At 54.2% G+C, this 26,065-nt stretch overlaps 2 protein-coding genes across 3 annotated transcripts; both read right to left on the bottom strand.

Annotated features, from left to right (window-relative positions):
• Nucleotides 1-462: 462 nt before the first annotated feature.
• IP6K3 (inositol hexakisphosphate kinase 3) lies at nt 463-8,503 on the bottom strand. The gene is made up of 5 exons (XM_032710382.1): nt 8,296-8,503; nt 4,597-4,720; nt 3,421-3,593; nt 2,633-2,808; nt 463-1,911 (listed from the first exon to the last, which is right to left on the bottom strand). Exons 1-5 carry the CDS (start codon nt 8,486-8,488, stop codon nt 1,456-1,458), a joined length of 1,122 nt encoding a protein of 373 aa, XP_032566273.1. The 5' UTR covers nt 8,489-8,503; the 3' UTR covers nt 463-1,455.
• Nucleotides 8,504-13,131: 4,628 nt separating this feature from the next.
• On the bottom strand, nt 13,132-25,403 carry LEMD2 (LEM domain nuclear envelope protein 2). Of its 2 annotated transcripts, none has more exons than XM_032710380.1 (9): nt 23,932-25,403; nt 22,655-22,695; nt 21,684-21,762; nt 20,378-20,454; nt 19,653-19,732; nt 17,116-17,261; nt 16,015-16,116; nt 15,830-15,932; nt 13,132-15,181 (listed from the first exon to the last, which is right to left on the bottom strand). In XM_032710380.1, exons 1-9 carry the CDS (start codon nt 25,370-25,372, stop codon nt 15,031-15,033), a joined length of 2,220 nt encoding a protein of 739 aa, XP_032566271.1. In that variant the 5' UTR covers nt 25,373-25,403; the 3' UTR covers nt 13,132-15,030. The 2 variants fall into 2 exon arrangements, with proteins under 2 accessions (XP_032566271.1, XP_032566272.1); XM_032710381.1 differs by having other exon boundaries at nt 21,684-21,759.
• Between the last annotated feature and the right edge of the window lie 662 nt (nt 25,404-26,065).

Genomic DNA, 26,065 nt, shown 5'->3' with positions numbered 1-26,065 from the left:
CCCCGCCCTTCCCCTGTCACTGCTGGTGTCCCCATCCAGGGAGGCTCAGGTGGGTCTGTACAAACCCCTCAGCAAGGCCACAATTCACTCTGATCACAGACCTCGGGGCACACAGTGCAGCCAGGATAATCCATGGCTCAAGCACTGCTGAAATTGAGTGTTTGCGGCTTTTTTTTTCCAACCATCTTGAGTTTGTGGTCAAGAAATATGCAACACTGTGAACAACAGTCTTCCCTGGTGGACTTCAGGCCAAGTAAAATACACAACTGGGCCAAATGTCTTAAATTTTCCAGCTATAAATTTCAGCAGCTCCCCAGCTGTCCGCAGTAAATCCAAGGGAAGGGTCTCCCTTAGGATCTGGTGTTTAAACCTGGGGAAATAACGACTCTCTTAAAAAAATACAGGCCTAAACAAAGGATAATGTACTTCAAGGATGCTGCAGGAGGGAAAAGAGATGGAAACTGAGAGTTACTCAGACAATTTTATTTATATCCCCATTCCCCGGTAATGGAGTTCTGTAGCTCAATTCCTCGGGCAAGGAACTTCTCCTTCAGGTTTCCCACATCATGCAGGAAGGAATTATATTTTGTTCCATAATAATAATAATAAAAGCTGTCCACAAAAGCTGTAAACATTATTTTGAGTCTTTTGTTATCCTCTCTTTCAAACACACACACACAATATTTATATCAAAGAATTTCTGGGTGACCTTTGACGTCCAGTCCCTGGCTCAGTCTCACACTTTTTTTTCTTTTTATTTTTTCCCTTTTTTTAAGCAAAAATCCCTTGATGTGAATGTTTTTTGTGACTGATACCTGACAGAGTCATCGCATTTCAGCCCCTTGCTTAGAAAATTCCTGAAGCATGCCCTGTTATAACCCTGCAGGGATGTCAAAGCTTGGTGAGGGGGCAGTTCTTGGTCTCCTGGAGCTGCACAGACTCTCTGCAGCACCTCAAGGTGTGTTTGAACCCCTGCACAGAGAACCCCGACCATCCCACGGTGCTGGGCAGGCACAGCAGGAATGCTGGGGTGTGGTTTTCTCCCCCACGGAGCAGGAGCTGAATGGAACACTGCAGTCTGTTCATTCCTGCCCCAAACACCCAGAATCCCCTCGGCTTCGTGAGCGTCAGGGTGAGCAGGTCCTGGTTTATCATTAAGACTCTTCCAAGTAATGCTTTCTTTGGCTCACAAATAAATCAAGGACAGCAGTAAAACCAGAGAGGAAAATAAATCTTCTGATGGATGGCAGAGAGAGCAGATTCTCCCGGCTCTTTGCTTTTCACGCTTCAGCTCAGTAATGGCACGTGGAGTTTTCAGCACTTCCCGAGCAATCCACGCTCATTCCACACCGGGCACGGGGTGTCCAGCAGCCGGGGGGTCCCGCCCAGCTGACCCCGGGCGGTATTTGCAGGGCTATCGGTCACTAGGAAATCCGGGCCGCTCCACAGAAATTCTCATTTTCCTTCTGAGAGGCTCTGAAGGATTTTGATGAGATTCTCCAGGCCAAAAATGTAGCCGTGGTCCGGCCCGTCGTAGGGGGTGGGGCTGCTCTTGGAGCCTTTGAAGGTGGTGTGGGCAAAGTCAATCATCCGCACGTCCACCCTGGCGGGGTTCGCGCCGTGCGTTTTCGGGAGGGGCAGGTGATGATCCAAGGGGGCCGCGCTCTCCTTGGGCTCCTGCCCGTCGTAGATGATGAGGAGGGAGCTGGAGTAGAACCTGTAGGAGCTTTGCTTCCTGATGACGGAGAGCAGGGCCTTGAGCCGCAGGATGATGGGCTCCAGCAGGTCCGTGCGCAGCTGGTTCCCGGTGCACAGGAACTGGCGCAGGGTTTGCCGGAACCCCTCCGGGGAGAGCTTCCTGCCAAAATACTTGTCTTTGCACAGGAAATGGCCAGTGTCCGCCTGGTAAACCTGCAGGGGGGAGAGCAGGAATCCACGGAGTCAGGGATTGGAGTCCTGAGCTGGAGGGGACCCGCTGGGATCACTGAAGTCCAGCTCTGCTCACAGAAAGGTGTCGGACACCACAAAGGGACATGGGGTTTGACACTGTTTGTGCTGCTCTGTATGTGCCCATAATCATCACTCTCATTATTATCCTTCAGGCAGGGTTTTGAATGCTTTGGAACCTGCTTGAGCAGAGTGAGAGAAGGAAATGCGTGGTTTGGGTTTCGGGGGGGGGGGATTTCAAGCAGGAGAAACCACCACACTGAGCCCAAAATGAGCCCCTGGCTCTCGCAGCACCAGGACAAGGTGGCTCAGTGAAGGCACGAGCAGGGCAATGCAGTGCTTTTTGGGGGTTTTTTTGTGCAGCAGCCAAGAGCTGAGCAGGAGAGGGGAATCTGTGTCCATGTACAGGCAAGTTCTCAGCTGGGGTAAACTGGTTCCAGCTGCTCACACTGGTGGCAGTGGTATGGGGAAAGGGTTACCCTACATGTGCTGCATTCTACAGCCTTCCCTAAGCGTCCTCTCCTCTCTGAGGGCTCACAGAGCTGAGTGGCCAGTTCTTACTGTGTTGGGGGGGGAAAGAGAATAAAACTGCTTCAGTTCACAGCAGCAGAGTCCCTGGAGGTTTCCAGCTTGGCTCCAAGCTGTGTCTGGGGCAGACACCGAGGGGATGGGGGCTCTGCCTTACCTGCATCCCGCAGATGCGGACGCCCAGCGAGGCCGAGGTGCTCTGCTCACACTTCTTGATGTGCCGGGCTTTCTTCTCCTCCGAGGCATCGTCCCCGTGCTGCCGTGTGCCCATCTTCAGGTCCAGGATACAGGGGTAGCTGTACTTGGACACCACGTTCTCCAGCAACAGAAACTCTGGGCATGAGTTAAGGGAAACCCAATATTTTCGAATTCTAATTGAAAGAGGCCTTAAATCAAAGCAACTGCTGACGCTCCCCATAACAGCTCACAACTGTAATGAGACTTTCTGAGCCAATTTCTCCTCCGTGTCATTGCTATGGGCCTCTCGCTGCCAATTCCAGTTAATTTACTGTACTACAGTCCTACCAATTAAAGCCCCAACAGCTCCATTCTCCGGTGACACCACAGCCCTGGGCTGTCACTCCGACACCTTCCCTCGGCGCCGAGCTCGCTCTGGTGGGTGGGGGAAGTTGTTAAACTCCATTACTCACATGACTGGTGGGTAATGGAGTGTAATAGGAAAATAAAAGGCGAGGCAGCTGCTAATTCCTGCATAGTTGTGTTTTTAAATGTATGCCAAGGGGATCCTTGACTTCTGCTGAGAACTCTTTATGGGAACTGGGTTTTTTCTTTTTTTTTTTTTAAGTAGTGGGAGAAGATGACAGAGAACATTCTGTATTTTTCCAGGGTCTGTGCAGAGTGTCCCCCTGCAATAAACCATGCATTGATTCCGAGCTGTTATTTGCAGCCAGGACTGTGCTGGAGGGGAGGGAGGAGAAAGGATACGATGAAGTTTGTTCTCATTGTGCTTGGAGGACATGCGGTTCAGGTGCTGCCTGTGACAGTGCAGTCCCCAGGGGTTGTAGCTCTTTCTTTCTGGCTGGTTTCCATTTGCATCTTCCAAAAGGGAGTCTGTGTGGTACTGAAGGTCTGTTCTCAAAAGCACCTTCCCCGAGCAGCTGGGCAAAGCACACAAAGGAACACATTGGGTTTAGAAGTTCCAGAGGAGAATATTCCCTTCACTCATTTTTTTTGTGGAGCCTCAAATTTAATAAGGTGAATTTTCAGGGGCTCTCAAAGGAAACATATTGATCATGTCCAACCTGCAGAGATCCTTTGTTACTCCATAACAGTAATTTTCAGAAAGGCAGCTATTTCTGCCTGCCAATATTTTCTTTCATTATAATTTAAAGTGCATTGGCTCCCATGAAAAGCCATTCACAGCCCCAGTGACCAGGGATCTCTATTTACCCACCTAACAGGCACAGCACAGGCAAATGGTCCAACAACGGGAATGATTCCCAATCTAGAGGGGCTGGCTCCAAGGAGGGGAGGAGGGAGCAATGAGGAGATTTGTTCTCCTTGGGGGGTCATTCCTTGGTCTCACTCATCCAAAGCCCATCACTCCCATTGCTCCAAAGGCAGCAGTTCCACGGTGGTGGTGTTGCACCTTCAGTCACAGCTGCCCCAGGTGAGTTCTGAAGCAGTTTGGGATGAAGGATGTTTTGCAGAAAGCCTCTGCAAACCCAAAAGTCGTGGTGTGCTGGAAGCACCGTGGTGCCTTCCCAGGAGAGCTCTCCCCTGGGATGGGATGGGACTGAAGCCCCTGGAGTGCTGCACAACTGTTGCCAGCAGAAGGGTGTTCCCAGCTCAGTGACTGCTCTCCTGGGGCTGCTCCTCCCTTGGAACACGGTGTGCTCTGAGTTGGGCTGAAAGCGTGTTTGAGGCAGATATTTGAGCAGCAGCATCTCAGCCACAGTCAGATCCCCCCTGCTCCGTCCCCAGGGTGGGCAAGAGCAGAGCCATGGACACCCCGGGCTGGGCTCTGCTCTTCTCCACCTCGGCCTTGGGGCTGCTTTTGCCCCCGTGGCCACCAAACCCCTCCCAAACCCCAGCCCACCCAGGTGACAGGAGAGGAGCAGGAGGCTGGCAGGGAGTGTCCCACCCGTGGCAGACCCTCACCTGTCTCGGAAGGTCTTGGTGCCCTGGGTGTGGCTCCTCTTGATGAGCCCGTGCTCAGTGCCAGGGCTGGCCACCAGGGTCAGGTTGCCCAGACTGTCCTTCTTGAGGTGCACTGAGACAACACCTGCACAGAAAGGGGAAAAACAAACGGGAATGAGACAAACCTGTGGATTGTCACAGAGACCTGGCCACCACCTCACCAGCCCAAGGAAGCCCAGCCTTGTGGAGAGGGCTGCCCAGCTGCCTCCTCATGTTTGGTGGCCTGTCACAGTGATCCCCCTCTGATTTCAGGCCCAATAAACACCATTAGTCTGAGACCCTGAAAAACAGCCTCGGGGATTTCAAGTGTTCCTCCTTTCAAGGCTCAGCTTGGCACCTGCCTCCTTCCACACCACATTCCTTTGTCCTCCTCTGCTGTGCCCCAGGTGACTCAGAAAAGCCCCCAGCTCTGGACCACAAGACCCCAGCTTATTTAGCACAAGGGATTTAGGTGTTTTTTTTTAAGACAGGACAAGGCTGGAATTGCTTTTCATTGGCAGGAAGCAAAGGGAGGGTTGGGGACAAGGAATTTTCCAGAGACACTCAACGTGCCAAGTGCTTCTGTTAACTGGAGAGCCCCCAGGAGCAGGGCAGAGACGTGGGCATGGGCTGGCAGTGCTGCCCACACACTGCCATGGTTATGTCCTTCCTCAAGGACCAGCACCCAAATATCCCACGGGGGGAAGGATTGTCACACGTCCCATATTTATGCACTAGAGGGAATATGATCGTGAGCAGGGGGTATTTTTTCCACCCCAAGTGCTTAAAACACCATTATGAATTTTAGCATTGAAATTTTCCCTGACTGACAGGAATCACAGGGCTCAAATGCCAGCCAGTCCATCACAGATTTAGCCCAGTCTGAGCCTATCCCTGGCACAGGGATGGCTGACTCTGCCTCTCAAGTGACAGCACAGGAATGGCCACAGCTCTCACTCCAGCCAGCCCTGACCTTTCTGGGAAAGGCTGATAACACCATCCTGCTCCTGCAGCTCTGTCAGGGCTGGCTGAGCCTCCACAGGCACTGGGGGCATATTTAGAACATGGCCCTTTGGGGCTCAGGAGGATTCCAGCTCCAAAAGAGGGCAGGGAGGGCTGTGGGACCAGCAAAAGCATCACTGGAAAGAGCCCTGCTGGAGCTGGGTTTAACCCAGCTGTGCCCAGGGCACCTCACCAGGTCTGCTGGGTGTGCAGGGAGATGCATCTCAGCAGCTCAACAAACAAGGGCGCTCTGTTCTCCCAGGCAAAGGTGCCAAAGCAAATAAATATGCAAAATCCCATCTCTGCATTTAAAGTGAGATTACAGAAAGCAAACACAGACAGAAGGCTGTGCCCTCTCTGTGCCTGCCGGGCTCTGCTGCCTGAGGGAGGTTTTCCCCACCTGATTTGCAGCAGCCCCGTGTCCCTGCAGCCACCAGCCACCCCCTCAGACTGGGGGTGCCCATCCCTCCCCAGGTCCTGCCCCCCAGAACCCTGCAGCTGGGCTGGATGCACTTCCCTCCCACCCCTGCTCAGCCACCACCACCATTTCTCTTTCCTTTTGCTGTGCAATCACCATTACTGTGAACAGACTGGATTAAACGGGCTCATTTTACACTGAAATGGGGGAGGAGTATACACAGGCTGCTCTGCCAGGGGAGATGGGGGGTCTGAAAACCTTAATTAGGGGGCAGGCAATATTTTTATCTCTCCCAGCCCTTTGCTCACGATGGTGCTGGGCACAGGGAGCTCTGCCTTCCTCAGGCTCCAGCATTATCCTTTCCCCGAGTCCCTTTCGTAAAAATCCATATTACTGAGAGCAAACAAATCTCCTCCCAGCCCGGGTGCCTGGTCCGAATTTTCAGGGGATGTGGGCAGGAAAAAGCCAGTGTGTCTCTTGCCTAAATCTAAGCCTTTATCTTTAAAAAGTCACTGTGAGGCGAGCGGAGCCCTGGATTCCGAATGCTCCGACAGCCTGTAACCTTAAAAACTGTCCCAGTTACTGCCTCAGTCAGCAGGGCTGTGCTCATTTACATAGTGCTGACAGGCTGGCCCAAAAAACTTATATATAGCGTGAAACCAAGAGTTGTTAAGTATCTGCCATTAATATGAAAATTAATGGGGAGATTTTCAAAGGCAAGAGGGAGCGTTAAATTGGAAGGGAATGTAATCCTCTCCCTCCTCCCGGTTGAAAATTTGGGCTTCAAAAAGCTACATCTCAGCCTGGAAAATGCTTTTGTTTCCTGGTGTGATTCCATATGGGTTTGCACATGTCCTGCCATGACCTATGTGTGTAAAACAACTCCCTGAAACATGGCACCAGCCCTTCTCCTTTGCTGCAGCAAGAAAACACCTCTCTGGGATGCATTTGGGTGCATGTCTGTGCTGGCCTTTAGTGTCCCTGACACCCCAGTCCCCTCCTGCCAGCACCAGCGAGGCACCAGTGGGTATTTATGGGTGCTGTCACCACGCTGGTGGCATCCCAGGATCCTCAGGAGGTTTTGCTGTGGAGCTCTGCCCTCCTGGGTTTATTTTTACATTTACAAGCACATTCATTGACTGCCATGTGCAATGGCAGCCTGAGCAGAACTAGGCTGGAAAACAAGCCCAGCATCCCCCACCAAGCTCAGCTGGGGCAGGCAGGGCTGGAAGGGAGATGGGGAGGGGGAAGCCAGTCCCAAGGTCACCAACCTGCCTGACATGGTGAGGTGAGCGGGAAGGGAGCTACCGGCTCGGGGTGAGGCTGGAATGATATCTGATCACCACTGCACAGAATGTCAACCATTACATAATGCTCCCTGGGCCTAAGAATAGAGATGAGGCACTTGGACACGTGTAAAGGGGTGATGGAACCCTCAGGATCATTCTCACTGATGATCCTCAGCCCCGTCATCCTCGTGGGAAAACATCCCACCTCTTCAATTGCCTGGGACAGTCAGGAGATGAGAAAACGTGTGTGCCCAGTGCCAAATTGGAGGAGAATTGCTATTTAATTACCCTTCATCACAAAACTCTCGGGGATTTGAAACAGGAGAGAAAAAGACAAAAAGGTTTTAATAACCAGGGCAGCCCTGGACTGGTAAACTGGGACTGTTTAACAGCTTTATCAGTGGCACCCAGCAGGGCCCAGCACTGCAGCACCAAACCCGGCCCTGCAGAGGAAACCGCCCAGAGGAAACTTGGTTTCTCCCTGAAGCATCTTTTTAATATTGTCCCATAAATCTGCGGGGGCCCTTGACTTTCTGGGAAAGGGAGAGATTGGGCTGGAACTGTGGCTGACTGAGCTCTTTTCTCTAACACCGAAGGACCAAAAGATATTTTAAGTTTTTACGTGACAGCTGAGCTTCTCGCCTCCCCCAAAAACCAGGGTCAGGAGCTTTATGAGCAGCACAAGTGTCTGGCAGTAAAAGCAGAAATACTGAGGGAGCAAGAAAGAGAGGGAGGGAGGATGCCTTAAAAAGTACCAGCACTGCCCTCCCAGGCACCCCGTGCTGCTTCTCAGTGGTTGAGCTGAGAAATTCAGCTGGGAAAGGGGTTCAGGGCCAGGAGAGCTGGGGGCAGTGCTGGGGCACCGAGCAGAGAGAGGAGCAGGGGGAGGCTCACTGGGAAGGTCTCACCCGTGGCAGGGCGGCCGCCTGGGGTCGGTTTTTAGGAAGGTGAGCGGTCTGTACATCCCCTTACCTTTGTACTGGGGCGTGAACTGCCGCATGGCCCAGGGCAGCGACTCGTAGAAGCTGAGCTCCTGCGACACGAGCGGCTTGCAGACGGTGTGCTCGTCGTAGCGCAGCATGCTCGTGTGCCCGCCCACCTGGTGCACGAAGGGCTCCAGGGGCACGGCCAGGAGCTCGGGGCTCAGGGGGCTCTGGCCCACCATGGGCTGGGGGCTCCTGGGGGGCTGGATCCCCCTCGGCAGCAGCACGGGAGGGTGCGAGCCCGAGCCCGGGGTGTGCAGCGTTGTCACCCGCGCTGGATCTTCACCCACGCTGGGCTGTCACTGCCGGGATCTGCAGAACGGAGGGAATGAGGGAATCGGAGTGAGAAGGGGGGACAAGCCACTGCAAAGCCAGAGCCAGGCACCGAGGGCACAGCCGGGTGGGATGAGATCTCAGTGCCCAGGGGCTGGCAGGGAGCCCCAGCCTGAAACACAGAGTCCAGAAAACACCCACTTTAGATCTGTTGGGGGCAAAAGAGACAGAAGGGAATGATCAAGAAACTTAAAATGATTTGCATCCTGGTTTTGCCAGCAAAACCCCAGTGCAGTGGATAATAACATCTTTGGAAATCCATTTATGTCCAGGAAAGCCTCCAGGATGTGTTGCCAGGTGAGCAACACCACCTCTGCCAACCTCACAGGACAGATGTGACCAGGGCAGCACCATCACCCCCTCCTCACCCTCCTCACCCAGGAGACAGGAACAGCAGAGGACTGGTGGCACCTCCAGGAGGGACCTGCAGCTTCCCATCACAGGCAGCAGCAGCTCCCAGGGCTCTACCAGGAGGGCAGCTCAACCCTTCCCCAGAGCCAGCAGGTACAACCTGACCCAGGAGCTGGATCCAATGACACATAGAGTATTCCCCATCCCACAGCAGGAGGCAAAGCTCAGGACTCGATGATCCCTGTGGGTCCTTTCCACCTCTGTGGTATTCTGTGATCTCTGCTGCCTGAATCTCCCCTTCCCCTCCTGCTGTGGTCAACCCTCGAGCAAACAAGCACCTGGTGCAGGTGCCAGGTTTGTTTTGCACCTGGAGAGCTGGGATGGAGTGGGCTGAAGGCAGAGGAGGGGGAGAACAACCACTCCTACCTCCAAACCCACGAGCAGCTCCTTTATCTCCCCTAAGGTGGGATTTTTCCCCCCCATTATTCCATTCTTTGGGGAGGAGTTCCTGCTCTGCAATTACCTTACCCAGGGGAGCAAAGCCAGGCCCGAGCCAAGCAGTTTCCAGCCGGGAGGAAAGAGGCTCTTCGGAGCCTTTCCAGGAGTTAATAAAAGCATTTGGCATTTTGTTAAGTTGTGACAATTTTTAAAGAGGATTTTCTGCCTCGAGACCTGCAGGTTTGTTGTGGTTTGTTTTGTGTGGTTTTTTTTCCCCCTCTTCCCTTCCTCAAAAATAAGGAGAAAAGCCAAAAGCAAACGGATTTGTCATAACACCTCTTTGGAGCAGAGCACAACATGACTTAAATCCTTTATTGCTTCAGAGACGTTGGTCCAAGGCTGAAACTCAGCTGTCACAACCCCCTGACAGCTCTGGCAACCTTGGCATTCCGAAGGGAGTTGGGGAAAAACACCCACACTTTGATAAAGCTCTGAATGTTTTCTCCCAGGCAAAACTGGGAGCAGGATTTGCAGGAGGAGAAGGAGGTTCTTTTCAGGGAGTTTCTGTTCGGAAGCAGCTCATCCATTCGGAGCAGATAAATGTTCCCACAAACACTGAGCTGCTCTGAGCTCCCCTGAAACAAGACACTTGAAATAAATCACTTCCACTGGCTCAAGGAATCGCAAATGCCAAGAGATATTTACGTCACTAAAAATACACAGAATTACAGATAAATCCGTGTCCTCCAAGCAAACCAGAAGCCTTCAGTATTTTTCCTTGAGCTAAAGGAAAAGCAGCCCAGGTGCTGCAGGTGGAGGAGAACCAGAAAGTATTGGGGAAGGAGATAGAGAGAATATTTCTCCAGAAAAGAGATGGGGCTTGGAGCAACCTGGTCCATGGAAGGTGTCCCTGCCCGTGGAAGGGGCTGGACCTGGATGAGCTCTGCCTGGGTACAAGCCCGGGCTGTTGGGGACACCTCTGCTCCCCAGGTACTTCACCTTACACCCTGCTCTCACTCAGGGCCAAACAGAAGAGTCTGAGCTAAGCAGGTTATTTATTCCCAACTCCAAATCCAGCCAAAAAACCCCAAGCAGATTAAATTCCCTAATCTTTAATTAGCACCTACTCCAGCCCATCCCAAAAGGAACTCGTGTGGCTCCCAGTCCGGGAGCAAAATGCAGCCAGCCCGACCCTGGGAGAAAGCCCTCACCTGGAAACCAGCTGGGTCCTTGTGGCAGAAATCCTCAGGAACATTAAAATCACTTTAAGAACAAGAGTTCTGTGCACAGAACCATGCTCTTAGTGCTGCACCTCATGGTCGCCTTCCCCTCTGGGACCTGGCTCCCCTGAGCATCCCAAAGCTCCTCTGCAGAGTCGGGGTTTGAGCACTGCAGGGGCTGCAGGTCCTTTTTGTGCTTCATTAACAGGCAAGGCAAGAACGTGGCTGAGCTCTGTGTGTCCACAGCTCTCGGTACTGGAGCTGCCCTGGAGCCCAGGCCAGCCCTGCACCAAGCACCCAGAGAGGGGACACGGTGCCACCACCCAGAGCTGGGACACGGTGCCACCAGCCAGAGAGGGGACACGGTGCCACCACCCAGAGCTGGGACACGGTGCCACCAGCCAGAGAGGGGACACGGTGCCACCACCCAGCACAGAAACGGGCACAGGTCCCCTCACCCCCCTGCCCAATTTCCCCTCCACACCACCCAGCACCACCAGCCCCTCTGCCCAGCCTGGTGCCTTCTGGTGGTGCCACGAGCATGATGGAGAACCAGGAGTCCCCAGGCCCATGTCTGCAGCCCCTGGGCTGCTCCAGAGGTTCCCAGCAGCCCCCCAGTGCCAGATGTCCCTGCTGCTCCCATCCCTTCCCGCCAGCCAGGGCTGTGCTTGGAGCCTTCCTAATAACATCCTGCCCACCCTCCAAAGTCATGTTCACCCTGCCCCTCCTGCCCCTTCCCCGCCCTGGCTCTCACCTGTGTGTGCAGGTGAGACACCTCCCTTGGAGGCACCTCGGGGTGCTGCTGGTGCTGCTCTCTCCTGCTTCTCGCTGTGTCTCCAGGGTGAGGAATGAGGGAAGGGTTGGGCACGGCCCGAGTGCGGCGGCGCTGGCAGGAGCCTGGAATGTCCAGCTGACAGCTGAGCTGTGCCCGGGAGAAACCCTGTGTGGGACAGGGATCAGCCCAGGCCAGGGCTCGGGACCTGCCTGTGCTCAGCCTTCCAGCAAGGCCACGCTCCGGCCTCTTGGGCAATCGGCTCTCCAGGAAAACAACTGGCCCTTTGGGCCAGGCTGTTCTCCACTGACCCACCCCCGTGTTTACCACCTCCCTGCAGAGCGGGCTGGGGCTGGGGCTGGGAAAGGGATGGATATCCGGAGCTTCCCGGAGCTCCCAGACCCACCTGCTGGGTGGGAAAACATGCCAGGGAGACTGGGGAGGAGAGACCCAGGGACTGCGAGCCAGGAGTGGGGTGGTGAGGGGCTGGGGTGCTGTGGGACACCAAATCACCCACCTCTGTGGTGAAGAAAGGTATTTATGGCAAGGGGGGCAATGCCCAGGGCGAGAGGAGGGTTTGCCCAAAGCTGGGCAGCAGGTGAGAGGACCCAGAGACATGGGAGCGGTGGGGGGAATGGAAAAATCCCAGGGAACTTCCTGCCAGGGCCAGACTGTCTCCTGCAGCCAGGCAAGGACAGCGTGTGCCCCCAGCCTGGTGTCCTCTCCAGCGTGTGCCCAGGGCAGGCTCTGGACATGTTGTGCCAGCCTGTGCCAGCCCCTGCACCCCAAGGAGAGGGACCCACGTGTTATTTAGGGGATCACAAGACAAACACAGCCTGGGCAGTGCCTGGGACAAGGAGGGGATGTGCCCACTCCCATCCCCAGTCCCAGACCAGTCCCCAACAGGACCTTGAGGTCTTCAGCAAACCCTTGCCCAGGCCTGGGGCCCCAGGGCTGCCATGGGGGCTTTGCAGCAAACGGCAGGAGGTTGGGAATTGCGTGTGGAATTACACCAAACAGGACCATTTCCTAACCCTGAATATATTGCAGTTGTAACTTAGCAACCTCAGCTGGGGAAAAGCATCCCGACAGGAACGCGGGTCCTGAGGAGATGCAGCCATGCATTCCCTTTGTGTTCCCAAACCTTGGACACGACTCTGGCCAGAGGAGGCAGCTCCTGACAGCCACGGAGCCACCCTCCTGTGCCACTGGAAATGTCCCCCTTTGTCACCCAGACCCACAGGATGAGATCAATTAAACATTTCTCTAACCAAACGTGAGCCAACCATGTTACACAACAGTGACTGAGGGACCACTCCTTCCACTTCAGGGGACCTGGGAGAAGCTGGAACTCGCAGATGTTCCACCAACACTCGGGTGAGGGAAGGATTGAAACACTCAAGGAAAATGAGCCCTGAAGACAACCTGATTTACCATCAAGATGTGCTTATGTGCAACAGCCTCGGAGCAGGGCAGGGACATCCATCCCACTCCATCCTCATTACTTCCATCATCACTTACCAGTCTTCCTATACCATCACCTGGAACATGTCCCAAAAGTCCACTGAGCTCCCCATGGCCTGAGGGTACTCCAAGGCACAGGATCAGCAGCAGCTTCTGGGAAATGGAGCTCCCTGGGGCAGATCCACCTGATCCGAGCAAAACCACCTGGAACAGTCTGTGATTTCTCCATTAAAAATAAAGGTAACAATTATTTGTAATAAATTTATTTTTTATATTGATTTACAGAGCTAAATGGAACATATAAACAGCACCAAGCCATTGAAGTTTGTTCTACAAAACCAGGTTTAATACAAAAGGATGACGGCAACGCCTCACTCTGCGCTTCTGGACGGTTAAAAAAGCTCACCCAAGCCCCACAAAGAGTTTAAAAAGGTTTAAGAATGTAGGCACCAGTGTTTGAGAGAATTTGTATGGCAGCAGTGACAATCTTGTTACATTTTGGGAGAATCAAGGCTGCTTTCATTTTATTCCCTATTTATTACAGTGGGAGGAGCTGATCCTTCCCCTGAAGAGCTGTTGAGTCTCCTGCCCAAATACCCGACTTTCACAACCAAAAATGTGGGGTGACAGTCAGCTCCACACAGGATATTCCCCATTTAATGGGAAAGACCTCCCTGTGTTTTATTCCTGGAGGATCCCACTCCCTCCACCCATTCCGGGGGATGTCCAGGAGCAGGAGATCCCTGTGGATCCCCAGCAGCCCAGGGGGTGCCAGGCAGACTCCCCACCCAGGGAGGTGTGGGGAGAGCTGCAGACCCTGCCAGGGGAGCAGGGACTGGCACAAGGAGCAGGGACGTGCCATCCCCTGCCCAGGAGGCAGCAGGGCTGTGGCTGCCCCAGCCCACCCAGAGCTCTCCGTGCATCCAGCCTCGGGATGTTCTCCTCAAGGACAACAACATCCCTGGGACACAGGGCTCAGATCAACACTGGCTTCACCCTGCAGTTCTCCTGCCTGATACCAGGAACGGGTTTGGTCCCTGCAGCCCCACGAGCTGCTGCACAGCCCTGGGAAGAGCAGAGCAGCCACATCTCTGCTGAGCCCAAACTGCCACACACTGGTGCCATTTCCTTGGAAACAAACACTCGTTTGCTGGACATGAAAAGCAGCTGAAGTAACCAAGTGATTACAGACACAAGACACGGAGCAGCAGGGCCGGGAGCTGCTCCCGGGACCCGCGGGGGCTGCAGGAACCCTGCAATCCCTGTGCTGGCACATCCCTGCTCCAGCACAAGCACAGACATTGCAGCTGCCCAGCATAAACATGAACATTCAGTCCTCAAAGCCCTCCCAAAGCTGCCCTTTAATAGCCACAGACCAATCCCCGTGGCTGCAGCCACAGCAAAGCGCCTTTGGAAGCTTCCGATATCCTTTATTTTTCCACCCGAATTCCCCCCACCCCCCTAAAATCATAAAGCACACAGACTGCAGACTTAAAAGTGTAACAGGGTCACAACCTCTCTCCATCCCCCCAGCCCAGCCCAAACCACCAAGGCACGTGAGGCTGCCTCCCTCCTCCAGGCCCAGCTTCACTTCATTCCCCCTCTGCCCCACTTTGGAAGGGTGAAGCCAAAACATCTTCCTCGCTGGGAAACAGCGAGTGCTTTCATCCCTCTTTGTCCTGACTAAGACAGATTCTAACAAAACACACCTGAACTGCCACCCTAATGTTTCCATGGGAAATGTCATCTTTAAGCACATAGCCTGGTGGACACTGCCACCAGTTGGCCTTTGCAGAATTGAGGTCAAATTTTGCACCCCCGGGCTCTGGCAGAGACGCCCCAGCCCTCGAGAGCAGCTGTGCTTTTACTCTTTGTAAGTCGTTGCTCGCTTGCCACGGGAGCCAGGTCTCTGTGGAAGGCTCACTTTGGTGCAATTCCAGCTTCCCACCAGCTCAAGCCCATCTTCTTTCCAAGCCAACGTTATTGCCCTGAATTTGCGTGTGAAGATTTTCAGAAAGAAGAGCAAACAGACACGTGCAACCCCAACCCTCGGGCCCTGCTCCTCCCACCACCAGCGAGGGGCCTGTCCCCTTGCAGAGGTCCATGTCCACATCCACATCCACAGCTGCTCCACTCCTGCTCCTCCTCAGTGCTCCGAGTCCGAGAGGTAGGAGGGCTGAGTCCATCTCCACACCAGCATGTCCTCCCCAGCCACCCTGTGGGACTCTGTCTGGATCCGGGACTCATTGGAGGCCAGGAAATCCACGGCTCTCTCCCACACCCGCTTCATCTTCTTTCTGCAAGAAACAGCAAGAAAAAGAAGGAAATTAGAATCACAACCTCACTGTGCTTCCCTGCCTACAGCAACTGTGGCTGTGGATCCAGGCACCACTGGCTGCCTCCCGCTCCCTGTGCGGGCAGGGAAGGAATCCAACCAGAATCCTGCTTTAGAGGAGATTTCAGAGCAGGGCATTGACACACAGGTCCTGCCTGGAGGGAAGGTGAGACCCTCTGTCAGTGACAGTGGATTTCAGGCTCAGTTCATATTGCAAAGGGGCTCAGTGAGCAAACTGCCCTCCCCCTTCCTGCAGGAGGGATCTCCCCCAAGGGGACACTCTGAGGATCTCCCATTTGGGATCCAGTTATTCTGGACACCTCACACCCAGGGACCGGTTCAACAGCTGATGCTCCATGTCCAAACAAACCAAATCCAAGTGCTGCTGGACAGAGCAATGACAACACACCTGTGAGACTGCACAGAACACCAGTCCCAGGACTGTCCCTTTGATCTGCACCAGGTTCAGGCACAGCTTCAGTTGTGTCCAACCCTTTCCCGACCCAAAGGCTCCAGCCTCCTCCTGCAATGCAGCTCCCAGCACTCAGCTGCACTTCAGAGCTGTGCTGAATCCCTTCCCAGCCCTCCCGAGGGCCCAGATCCAGCTCACCTGCTCTGAGGAGGAATCAGACTGTCCCGGACATGGAAGATGCCAACGTAGGGGTAACGCTCCAAATTCCGTTCCCATTCCTTGTAGTGGTCCTGGACAACAGCTGGGGGGAAGGAGAACAGAACAGTGAGAGCTCCACACTGCAGGAAGCAGAGCAAGGCTACTTGAACTCACAGAGCTCCTACCTATGATCTTCTTCACCATGTCATACATGGCTTGTTCCTCTTCCTCCCTCTTCCGCCAGCGATACCTGAGGAAGATCAGGATCCCCCAAAGAGTGATCAGACCTAGGAGAATAAAAGCAAACAGAATTCAGTAACTGCCAGTTGTGTATTGCTGGAAGCAGTTTTAGTTCTGACACTGCTCTCCCCAGAGGCAGCTTTTACTCCCTGTGACCCAGGCCTGCCTGGAACTGAACCCAACTGATTCACTTTGTACCCCAGTGCAGCTGCACCCTAAAATCCCTTGGTACTGACCACTCCCTGCAGCAGAAGAGCACATGTGGATGTGGGATGAGGTGGTTGGAAAGCCTCAGCATGGAGCTCCCCCCCCCAAGAGAAAGCTCAGCACAACCACAGTTCTCCAAGTCCCAGAGGAGTCTTTGCCAGAGGCCTCCCCCACAGTGATCACTTTGGAAGGCTGTCAGGCTTCACTGCTCCAAGGAGAGCTGCTTGATAAGGAAATAAAGCCTGGGGCTCCAGTGCCAGCCCAAAATTCAGATCTATATGGATGGTTTAGCACTGACAATGCCCCCATTAGAATTCAGCATCTCAGTCTCTGCAATGAACAAAACTGTCCCCTGTCCCCCTCTCCCTGTCAGGCTGGATTATAAACTCCTCCAGTTACACAGCTCTCGTTATCACCTCGCTGGGTAAAACCTCTGTCTCAGCTGAGGCACGACACACTATTCCAATAAAACCTCCAACCCTGAAATGCTACAAGTCATTATTAAAGAGGCTGGAAGACTTTGGGGCTTAGAGTAAGAAAAAAGAAAAACCGACTCCTCTAGGTAAGTTAACACACTTATTTTGCAGCCCATAATAATGGATACTTGAGGAATACCCAGAGAGCTAATCAGCTGGCTGATTTAAAGCACGTTTTAAGCTCTCAGCACAAGAGCAGTGCTGCGGGTCTCTGTGTGCTGCCAGGACAAAGGTTAATTAGACATTAACTCATCAGCAGATTCATTTCACCTCTGTTAGTCATCTCCTATGGCTGGGAACGTGTGTGTGTGCACAGGGCTCGTCCCTGCAGCGGGCAGGGGAGGCTGAGCACTCCCAACTTACTCCAGAAGAAGAGGAACAGGTTGGTGATGGCCGTGACCACGGCGCGGCGGAAGCGGCAGCCGAGCCCCATCTGCGGGCGGGCAGATTCCAGGCAGAACACTTCCTCCACACTGGAAACCGGCCCTGACAGGTCTCTGCCTTTCAGCCTGATGGGAAGAGGCAGAAAATCTCACTGAGGAGAGCAGACTCCAACTGCAGTCTTTAATCAAGGCGGGGAGAACAAACAGACTGCAGATGCGGTAACTCCTCCCGCGCAGCACACGGGAAACGCTCCGACAGCCTCCTGCTCCTGCCACAGCATTTCCCTCCTGCTCCTGCCACAGCATTTCCCTCCTGCTCCTGCCACAGCATTTCCCTCCTGCTCCTGCCACAGCATTCCAGGACTGGCTGCTTAGCAAGGGATGGATATGGCTGCGGAAAGGCAGCGGGGCTGGAACTCCCACCGGCACACGGGAGCCTCCCGCTGCAGCCTCTCTGACAGCCCCTCTCAGTGTGCACAAGATTAAACTCGAAATTGGACTCCCACCTCCCAGCACAGAGATGGAAACATTCCCTGAGTCACTGCTCCAGAGCTGGGGGAGGCCAGCGAGCTTGGGCTGTTCTCCTCAGCACTGGGGAGCAGGAACAGCTCAGCTACAACAGCGACAGAGCATCAGCTGTGTCTGCAGGGAGGGCACCACTGCCAACCACCCCCTGCACTGCTGCTCCCCTGAGCCCCTGACCTGCTCCCAGCTCCCTCTGCCATCCCCTCACAGGGATCCAGGGGAGAGCCACCAGATCCAAAGCAACTGGACCAAAGGGGATTCTACTGAAGCTCCTAATTCTGTCTGCACTGAACAACCCATTAGACAAAGAGGTTTTCCCAATTCATTAGTGCTCAGCTCACAAACTGCTGACAGCTCGGATTTGATTCTGGATTCTACAGGAGCTGGAGACACACAGTTGTTTCCCCCGCCCTTGTCTTATTTACAATCCAAATTCCATGAAAATATTTAAAACATGCAGCAGAATCACCCAGTGCAAAGCTCATTTTCAGTCCTGCCTCTGAGACTAGCACCTAAAAAATAATGTCATGTAGCAAAAAATGCCAGGGGCAGATTTTTGGGGCTGTTCCACACTCCTGCATGGCACACGGGCTCCAGGGAAACGCATCCATTTGGGGAACAACAGAGCTGCTAATTATGGAAGTAAAAATGTGGGAGTATATTGTATCCCACAGCTCCTACTCGAGTATAAAAATATAGATTTGAAAACTCTGGATCCCAGACCACCTACAAATCCAGACCTGCCCCTAAGGAAACCATGTCCCATCCTGGGAATTGCACACATCAGTAATCAAAGCAGCAGACACTGTCTGATCCTTGGATCACAGCAGCAGCTGCAGGAATATTTAAGAGCAAACAGAGCAATGGGAATTCCTACAAAGTTTGCTCACCAACCCCATCACTCCAACTGCTGCAATTCAGTTAATCACAGACATATTTAGCAACGTGGAAATGCAAACAACTGTTAGACTTCAGAGTTGGCAGAGACTGGAGGCAGCCCACACTTCCCAGAGGAAGGTAACGGTGGCTGCAGACTCTGGTAAAACTCTTTCCTAAGGTTATGGACTGAATGTTGTGGGGTTTCCCTGAAAACCCAGTACTGCTGGCTGAGAAACTCCCCCTGAGTGACCAACCACCAGCCACGGTCAGTCAGACCATCCATTCAGGAGGAATTTCCTCATGGAAGGGCTGTCAGGCACTGGAAGGGGCTCCCAGGGAGGTGGAGGAGTGCCCAGCCCTGGAGGTGTCCAGGGAAGGACTGGCTGTGGCACTCAGTGCTCTGGGCTGGGGGACAAGGTGGGAACAGGGCACAGGGTGGATCCATGGGCTGGGAGGACTTTTCCAACCTCAGTGATCCTGTGATTTAATGTGCACTGGGTGTTCTGCCAGAGGGACAACTGACACCCCGGATACCATTCAAGGTCCATTCTCCTCTCCTCCTCCTTGGGATTGCTCCAAAGGATCCCAGAGTGTGGGTGACATTCCCTCCTGCACAGAGGGCTTTGCTGGCCAGGGAGCCCCCTGGTCCAAGGATGCAGCTCCACAAATGCTGCAGCTGAAACTGTGCTGGAGAAAAGTTACCCTGGGAAAAGGAACCACGTGGGTAAGGTTAAGAAGGGCTGTAGGTGCAGGACCATGGGCAGGACACCAGGACCACCATTTCCAAACCTCACAGGAGGCACAACACAACCACTGATGCCACAAGCAGCCCTGGCCTCCCATTCCCATCTCTTGTCCCAGCAAGACATCCCTGGACACGGTGTCCTGCAGCCAGGGCTGGGGATCAGACCCCTGGAGAGCTCAGTTGCCATTTTGCTGCAGGGCTGTTGTTCTCCTCTGGAAGTTTGCCCAGCAGGCACTGCCACAGCCAATCCCACATTACCTGCTGAAGCCCAACGAGGTCTGGAAGCTGAAGGGCACCCACAGACCTGTCCAATTACACAGCAGCCAACCCTCAGAACTGGAACTTTGACACACTGGGCTTCCACTTACCAAATTCCCAAATCCTTGTTGCTGTTCAGTATCCAGTGCAGGGCAGCTTCAAACTTCTGTGGGGAGCTACCAGTAACATTCTGTGCAAGGAATCCATAAGAAGATTAGTTCTCCATTCACTTAAAATACTGAACAACATTATTTCATTACAGGAGTGGGAGGATTCCTTCCATATGGTCTGTCCCCAGGTTAATTCTTATCACAATTCTGCAAACTGGAGGAAGGGGAACTAAGCCTGAAGGTCTGCCTGGACTAAAGTCTCCTGACTGGGTAGATGATGCATGAAGCACTCTGTGAAATAACACCATCCCAGACTGTTAAGACTAACCACTAAATACAACATAATCTTACTGACAGTTTACCAGGAAAGAAATGGAATGCTAGATCAGAGCACTCTGTCTCCTGACACTTTGGGGTATAGAAAAATCCTTCTGCCCAGCCCTCAATCCAGGGAAATTTCTGGTTTCACAAGACTGATGGCTCCGGTGAAACAACAAACCATTAAGTTAAGATTTACAGGGGCTGAATCACAGATGGAGGAGAAAATGATTTTCAAAAGAACTGCTGAGAACAGGACTGGCCAAAGGGGAAGGGAGAGATATGGGAAAGAATCAAACCAGGATGAGGGAGCAGAACGGATGGTGAATTGCTTTAGTGTCTATTATTTATTGCCTTATAAGAGACTAAGCACTAGGTCATAACAAAGCTGCTCACAGCCTACTCACCATCACGTGCTCCTTCGCCTCACTAACCCAAATGCATTTGCTTTTTAGATTCTCAGGGTTTCCACATTCAAAATTACCTGGTAAAAAAGTCAAATAGAAATAACGTTTGGAAAAAAAGCCCTTGAACAGCTCAGAACTACACTCTGAATGTACACCAAGAAATACTCTCCTTTCCAATCACTCCAGCCCTGAGCAGAATGACTCCAAGGTGAGATTTATACTGCAGGCAGATCAGATTATGACTATTAATAAAATGCTCAGCCACTGCACATAGGTTAGATAAGGGCAATCAAACCACACTTTGGAGCTGCTGTTGGATAAGGGCAATCAAAGCTCACCCTTCAGAGCTGCTGAACACAGAATGAGGGGGGAAATCCTGTTTGTGCCCCTTGCAGAGCACAGAGCCATGTCTGGGCCCTGGTGCCCTGCAGAGGGGCTCCTGCCACCAGGCATCAGGGACTGCAGAGTGCAGCTAATGACCAGCATTCAAAATGCTCCCAAGGAGCCGAAATCACAGCTCTGCCTTCCACCCAGGCACAGAAATGCTGGCGAGGAACTAAATCCTCTAAAACTTGCCTCACCAAGTTGACTAAACAAATGTGCTGAGAGACTGAGTAAATCTGGTGGAAATCCGGCAGCTGCCGAAGTCAGATTTGAAAAGATTTAGGAATTATGTGCAGCTTCAGCATCCAAAGCCTTCAGCCTTGAGGTCTGAAATACGGAAAATGGAACTGAAACACTTTTACTGATTACCACTGCTATGGATCTTGCTGAACAAGTCTCCACTCACGCACTGGATTTCTAGCAGCCTTCTCCATCCCAAAATACCAGTGACGGGCTGGATTTACTCAATATAGTAGAGACTGAGCTGTCTGAACCCAGCTCAGAGAGCCTCTGTGGTGACAGAAGAGAGGGGCACTCACACATCTGCTGCCACATTTCAGCAGAAAATGACAATTTCTTAAGCGACTTTTACTTTGTTTGTAAGAACACACCAGCTTACACTTAATGGCTCTGAGTGCCTTGAAGACAATTTCAAGATGTTGGCAGAATCATAAAACCAACTATTTCTACCTCAAATTCCCAGCATGTCAAGTGCAAACCAGGCCCACTCACCAGGGCAGAGCGATACGAGTGCATCAACCCCACCTTTTCCTGTTTTCCTATTACCTGACTTCCTCAGAGCTCTTCAAAGGGAACTGACTGTTCCAGAAACCACTCTCTCCAAAGTGAGGGTAGAAAGCACCAGGGAGCTGGGAGAGGCAGCTCCTGCATGCCCAGGAGTTCTGTGAGTGACTGAACTCACCTGCCTGCACGGACAGGTAGTTGTAGAGCTCGTGCAGCACAGCCATGGTCATGTCCCTCTGCTTGGCCTGGCAGAACTGCTGGCAGAGACAGGAGCAAACATGAGCAGTGGCAGTGGGACAGTGGGAAAGCAGACAGACCCCACACAGAGCAGTCTGGCTCAGTCCTGCCCCACCAGCTCCCACCAAACACACCCACAGCACACACTGGCAGGTCCCAGTCAAAGGTGACCTGGGGAATCCTCTGCAAGTCCCTGCCCCTGGCAGGGGGTGGAACTGGGTGAGATTTAAGGTCCCTTCCAGCCCAAACCAGTCTGGGATTCTGGGATTCTACAAAGTACCCCCGACCACCCCAGCCCAGCCTGTAGCACCAGCCACCCCTGGGATGGATCTGTGGTCCCAGAACATGCCAGCCACCAACCAGGACTCGGAATCCAACAGGAAATTTTCTCACTCCTAATCATAGAATCCCAGACTGGTTTGGGTGGGAAGGGACCTTAAAGTTCATCTTGTTCTGCCATGGGCAGAGACACCTTCCACTAGCCCAGGTTGCTCCAAGCCCCGTCCAACCTGGCCTGGAACACTCCCAGGGACGGGGCAGCCACAGCTTCCCAACAATCCATCCTGACAGAGGGAACAAGCTGTGCAGACACTCCGTTCAGGGAATTAGCTGGATTAAATCTTGTACTGTTAAAGCTGCAAACAGCTTTATTGCAAACCAATATCACTTCTGGTACAACTGTTAAAGAAATTGATTCACATAATTGGGAATTTAAATTTTTATCTTTCGGAGTCTCATACACATTCCTAATTTAATCTGGCCCATTAATTCCAACCCATCAAGTCCCAAGTTTTCTGTAAAATGATAGAACTAATCATTTTACAGCAATACTGCTATGGGTGGATGTTACACAGAATAATCACTGTTCTGTGAGAATCCCCCAGACCTGAAGATAAATAAATAAATGCTTACATCATCCGTGCTTTTGTCACAATCCACAGGCAAGAGATTAACTACGAGAGAGAAGAGGGTGAGTTAGCTGGCTGCAAGTAAGAGCTTTGATCAAGAGAGTAATTATCTTTTAAAAGAAGGTTCTGCTTTAAAGCCTGATGCTGCTGTTGTTAATCTCCCTCGGGCAGCACCTTGCAATGCAAATGGCCTGTTCAGGAGCTGCTCTGGGAGCAGCACTGGAGAAAAACAAATAAAAAGGTGCCAGTGATGAATCTGGTCAGCTGGGAAGTAAAAACTGGGGCTGGATGCTCTAACAGCTCCTGTTTGAGGAGATGCTTCACACCCCTTTCCACTGATCTTTACACTCCAGAGATGCCACTCGCTGCCCACCACAGTCACCTCAGGTATCCGGGAGGGAAATCAAACCTCCTCGAGGCACAGGCTTTTGGTACAGGATTTATTTCAGCTGGAGCTGTTCTCTCTACAGATTATGGCCATGGCTCCCTGCTGCCTGTCTGGGCACCTTCCAGCACCCTGCACTGCCTGAGGACTGGCACAATCCACACCTGGGCAACATTCCTTGCTCCAAACTCCTCTCAAAGCATTAACGGGTGCACCAGAAATCCATGACATTGGGCAGTTATATCCTGATTTTGGGAACACAGCAGCTTTCCCAGCCCATGCAAAGGGCACAAAAACCCAGGGGCACAGTGGGAGGAGGCTCAGGACCAGCACCTTCCCAACTGCCCCCAAACCCTTCCACATTCAGCTCAAAGCCATGAAATGTCCATATTTCCAGCTGTTCCACCTGGGAAACTCTGCTTTAAAATCAGGTGGTGGGGAAGCCCCTTTCCATTTCTCATGGAAGCTCTGTCACATTTTAAGTGCCCAGTTCATTTGCTGCACTTCCCCTGCCCAGGATGAAGGCTGGGAAGGGCTGAGCCAGCAGAGGGAACATTGAAAGCACACACTGGGTGTTACAGAGACATTGTGTTCTCCATCCTTGGCCTAGCAGGAATCCATAAAATCCATCCTTGGCCTAGCAGGAATGGCACTCCCCATAGACCCCAGGGTTCTGAGGAACTGAAGGCCAAGCTCGTTTTGAAAAATCACCCACTTGACTTCCTTTCCATGACTAAGGTCTCCCATGGGCAAGGGGAGATGGAAATGGGGACAGACACAGAGATGTCAGGTTAGAGCAATGAGAATGATAAATATGACGGTGACAGAAGCAATAAAGGTAAAGCAGAAGAAGGTGAGGAATAGAGTTTAAATCAGAATTAAACCCGTGCACGTACAGCTCTCGTCTCTCCTGTCCAGCCAGCCTGACCCAACCATCTTCACCACGAGGATGCCCAGAAAAATGAGGAGCAGCACTACGCTGGCGAGGCAGAGGAACTGGGAGAGGTAGTATTCCAGGCCTTTTCCCTTCCCCTCGGGCTGCTGCCGGGGGGCTGAGCGGAGCAGGGCAGTGCGGGGGGTCACTCCGTACCCCCCATCGCTGGACGCCCGCCATGGGAAGCGCCGGATCAGCCCCCCGGCCCGGCCGCCAGCGCTCGCATCCCTCTCTGCCTCCCTGCCAACGCTGGAAGTCAGGTCCTCCTTCCCCCTCCTGAACAGCTGACTGAACCCCCCGGGGGCCGCCGAGGAGCCCCACTGGGTGCTGGGGGTCACCTCACTTTCCCGTCTCCACCAGCTGTTGGAGGAGAGCCCCTTCCTCTCCCCCGCCGTGTCCCAGGGATCCCGGGAGCTCTGGCCCCCAGCTCCCACTGTGCCCCAATGGCTCCTGGACTTCAGGCCCCCGCTCTCCTCGCTGGGAAGGGGTTTGGAGCCCAGCCCCCCGCTCCTGCCAGCCGAGGAGCCCCAGTAGGGCGTGGAGCTCAGCCCCCCGACCCCATCCGGGGGCGGCCCCGAGCCAGCCCTGAAGCCGAGCCCGCCGCCCCTCTCTGCCGATGGGCTCCACTGGGACGCGGAGCTGGACCCCCGGGCCCTGTCCAGGGTGGGTCTCAGCCCGCTGCTGAGCCCCCCGCTCCTCTCTGCTGACGAGCCCCACTGCAGCGAGGAGCCCCGCACCCCATCTAGGGTGGCCCCCGGCCCCGTGCTGAGACCCCGGCTCCTCTCTGCGTTCGTGCACCAGTGGGACGAGGGGCCGAGGCCCCCGGGCCCGTCCAGGGGCGGGTGAGACCCCCCGAGCCCCCCGCTCCTCTCTATGGACGTGTCCCACTGGGACGGGGAGCTCAGCCCCCCGTGCCCGGCCAGGGACGCCCCCAGCCCGCCCCCCCCTCTCTCCACAGCCGTCCCCCAGCGCTCCGAGGGGCTCAGCCCCCCGAGGCTGTCCCGGGACAGGCCGCCCTCAGCCCTGTTGCCTCCGCCTCGGCCCGGCGGGGACCCGCGGGGGTCCCCCCAGGCCTGCCCGCCGCCCTCCCTGGACGTCCCCCAGCGGGACGCGGGCGGCTGCCCCCCTTCTTCCTCCTCCTCATCCTCATCCTCCTCCTCTTCCTCGCTGTCGCGGGTGAAGCCGGAGCGCTGCCGCGAGGGCGAGGCCTGCGGCGGCCCGGCGGGGGAGCGGCCCGGGCTGGGCGGCGCGGTGCGGCCGCTGCGCCGGGCGGCCGCTACCTCGGCCCGCAGGCAGCCCAACTTCTTGACGTAGACCTTGCGGGTGGTGGCGGTGATGGGCCCCGGGCGGTAGCCGAGCGCCAGCAGCTCCTTGCGGAGCTCCGCGTCCGTCAGCTCCGCCATGGCCGCGCCAGGCCCCGCCGGAAGCGCCCCGCGGGCGGGAAGCGCCGCAGCCATGTTGGGAGGGGCCCGGCGCGCCCCAGCGCCGCCATCTTGGGAAGGGCAGACAAGGGAGGCGGGGCGGGCGCCATGTCGGGAAGGTCGAGAGGAGCGCTGCTGCCCTGAGGGATCGGAGGGAACGGGCGGCGGGCGCTGCTGCTCCCCTCGGGACGGGGAAGAAGGGGCGAGAAATGGAGAAAGCAAAGGGCAAAAGCAGCCTCAGCGCTGGGGTCGACCAGTGTCACTGCCCGCGACAGTGATGGGTTGTCCCCCCTCGAGCATCTCCCACCTCACCCTGACCAAGCCACACCGATGTTCTGACGCTTTTAGGGCTGTTCTCCCCAAAAATGTGTCTTTCCCAGCCATCTGCCAGCCCCACACACATTGCCTTCACCGCTGCCAAGTCACCGCCAGCGGCTGGAGCCCAGCCAGCACCTTCGGGGGATCAGGGGACGGAGCCCAGGGATAATTCCCGGGAAGGAGGGTCCCCGCACGCTCCGCAGCACAAAACAGCAGAACCAAGTGTCAACTTGTAAATTTGTTTTGGCAGGGCAGTGATGTGCAGTAATTGCTTTTTCCTGCTCCCGCCTCTAAAGAAAGTAATGACAGTGGCTGAAATACTGTGGCGTAATATCGGAATTTAATTAAAGATAACGA

The sequence above is a fragment of the Chiroxiphia lanceolata genome, chromosome 25 (genome assembly GCF_009829145.1).
Source record: "Chiroxiphia lanceolata isolate bChiLan1 chromosome 25, bChiLan1.pri, whole genome shotgun sequence".
In the NCBI taxonomy this organism is placed as follows: Eukaryota; Metazoa; Chordata; class Aves; order Passeriformes; family Pipridae; genus Chiroxiphia; species Chiroxiphia lanceolata.
Note: the sequence above shows the minus strand (reverse complement) of the source record. Positions and strands in the feature narration are given on the sequence as shown.

Coding starts and splice junctions, on each gene's coding strand:
- LEMD2 (XM_032710380.1), bottom strand. CDS start 25,372: ATGGCGGAGCTGACGGACGCGGAGCTCCGCAAGGAGCTGCTGGCGCTC. Junction 21,763..22,654: donor GTGACAAAAGCACGGATGAT/GTAAGCATTTAT, acceptor TGTCTCTGCCAG/CAGTTCTGCCAGGCCAAGCA. Junction 15,182..15,829: donor CTGATTCCTCCTCAGAGCAG/GTGAGCTGGATC, acceptor TGTTTCTTGCAG/AAAGAAGATGAAGCGGGTGT.
- IP6K3 (XM_032710382.1), bottom strand. CDS start 8,488: ATGGTGGGCCAGAGCCCCCTGAGCCCCGAGCTCCTGGCCGTGCCCCTG. Junction 4,721..8,295: donor GTTCACGCCCCAGTACAAAG/GTAAGGGGATGT, acceptor CTTTCTGTGCAG/GTGTTGTCTCAGTGCACCTC. Junction 2,809..3,420: donor CAATGAGAACAAACTTCATC/GTATCCTTTCTC, acceptor ACTCATGCCCAG/AGTTTCTGTTGCTGGAGAAC.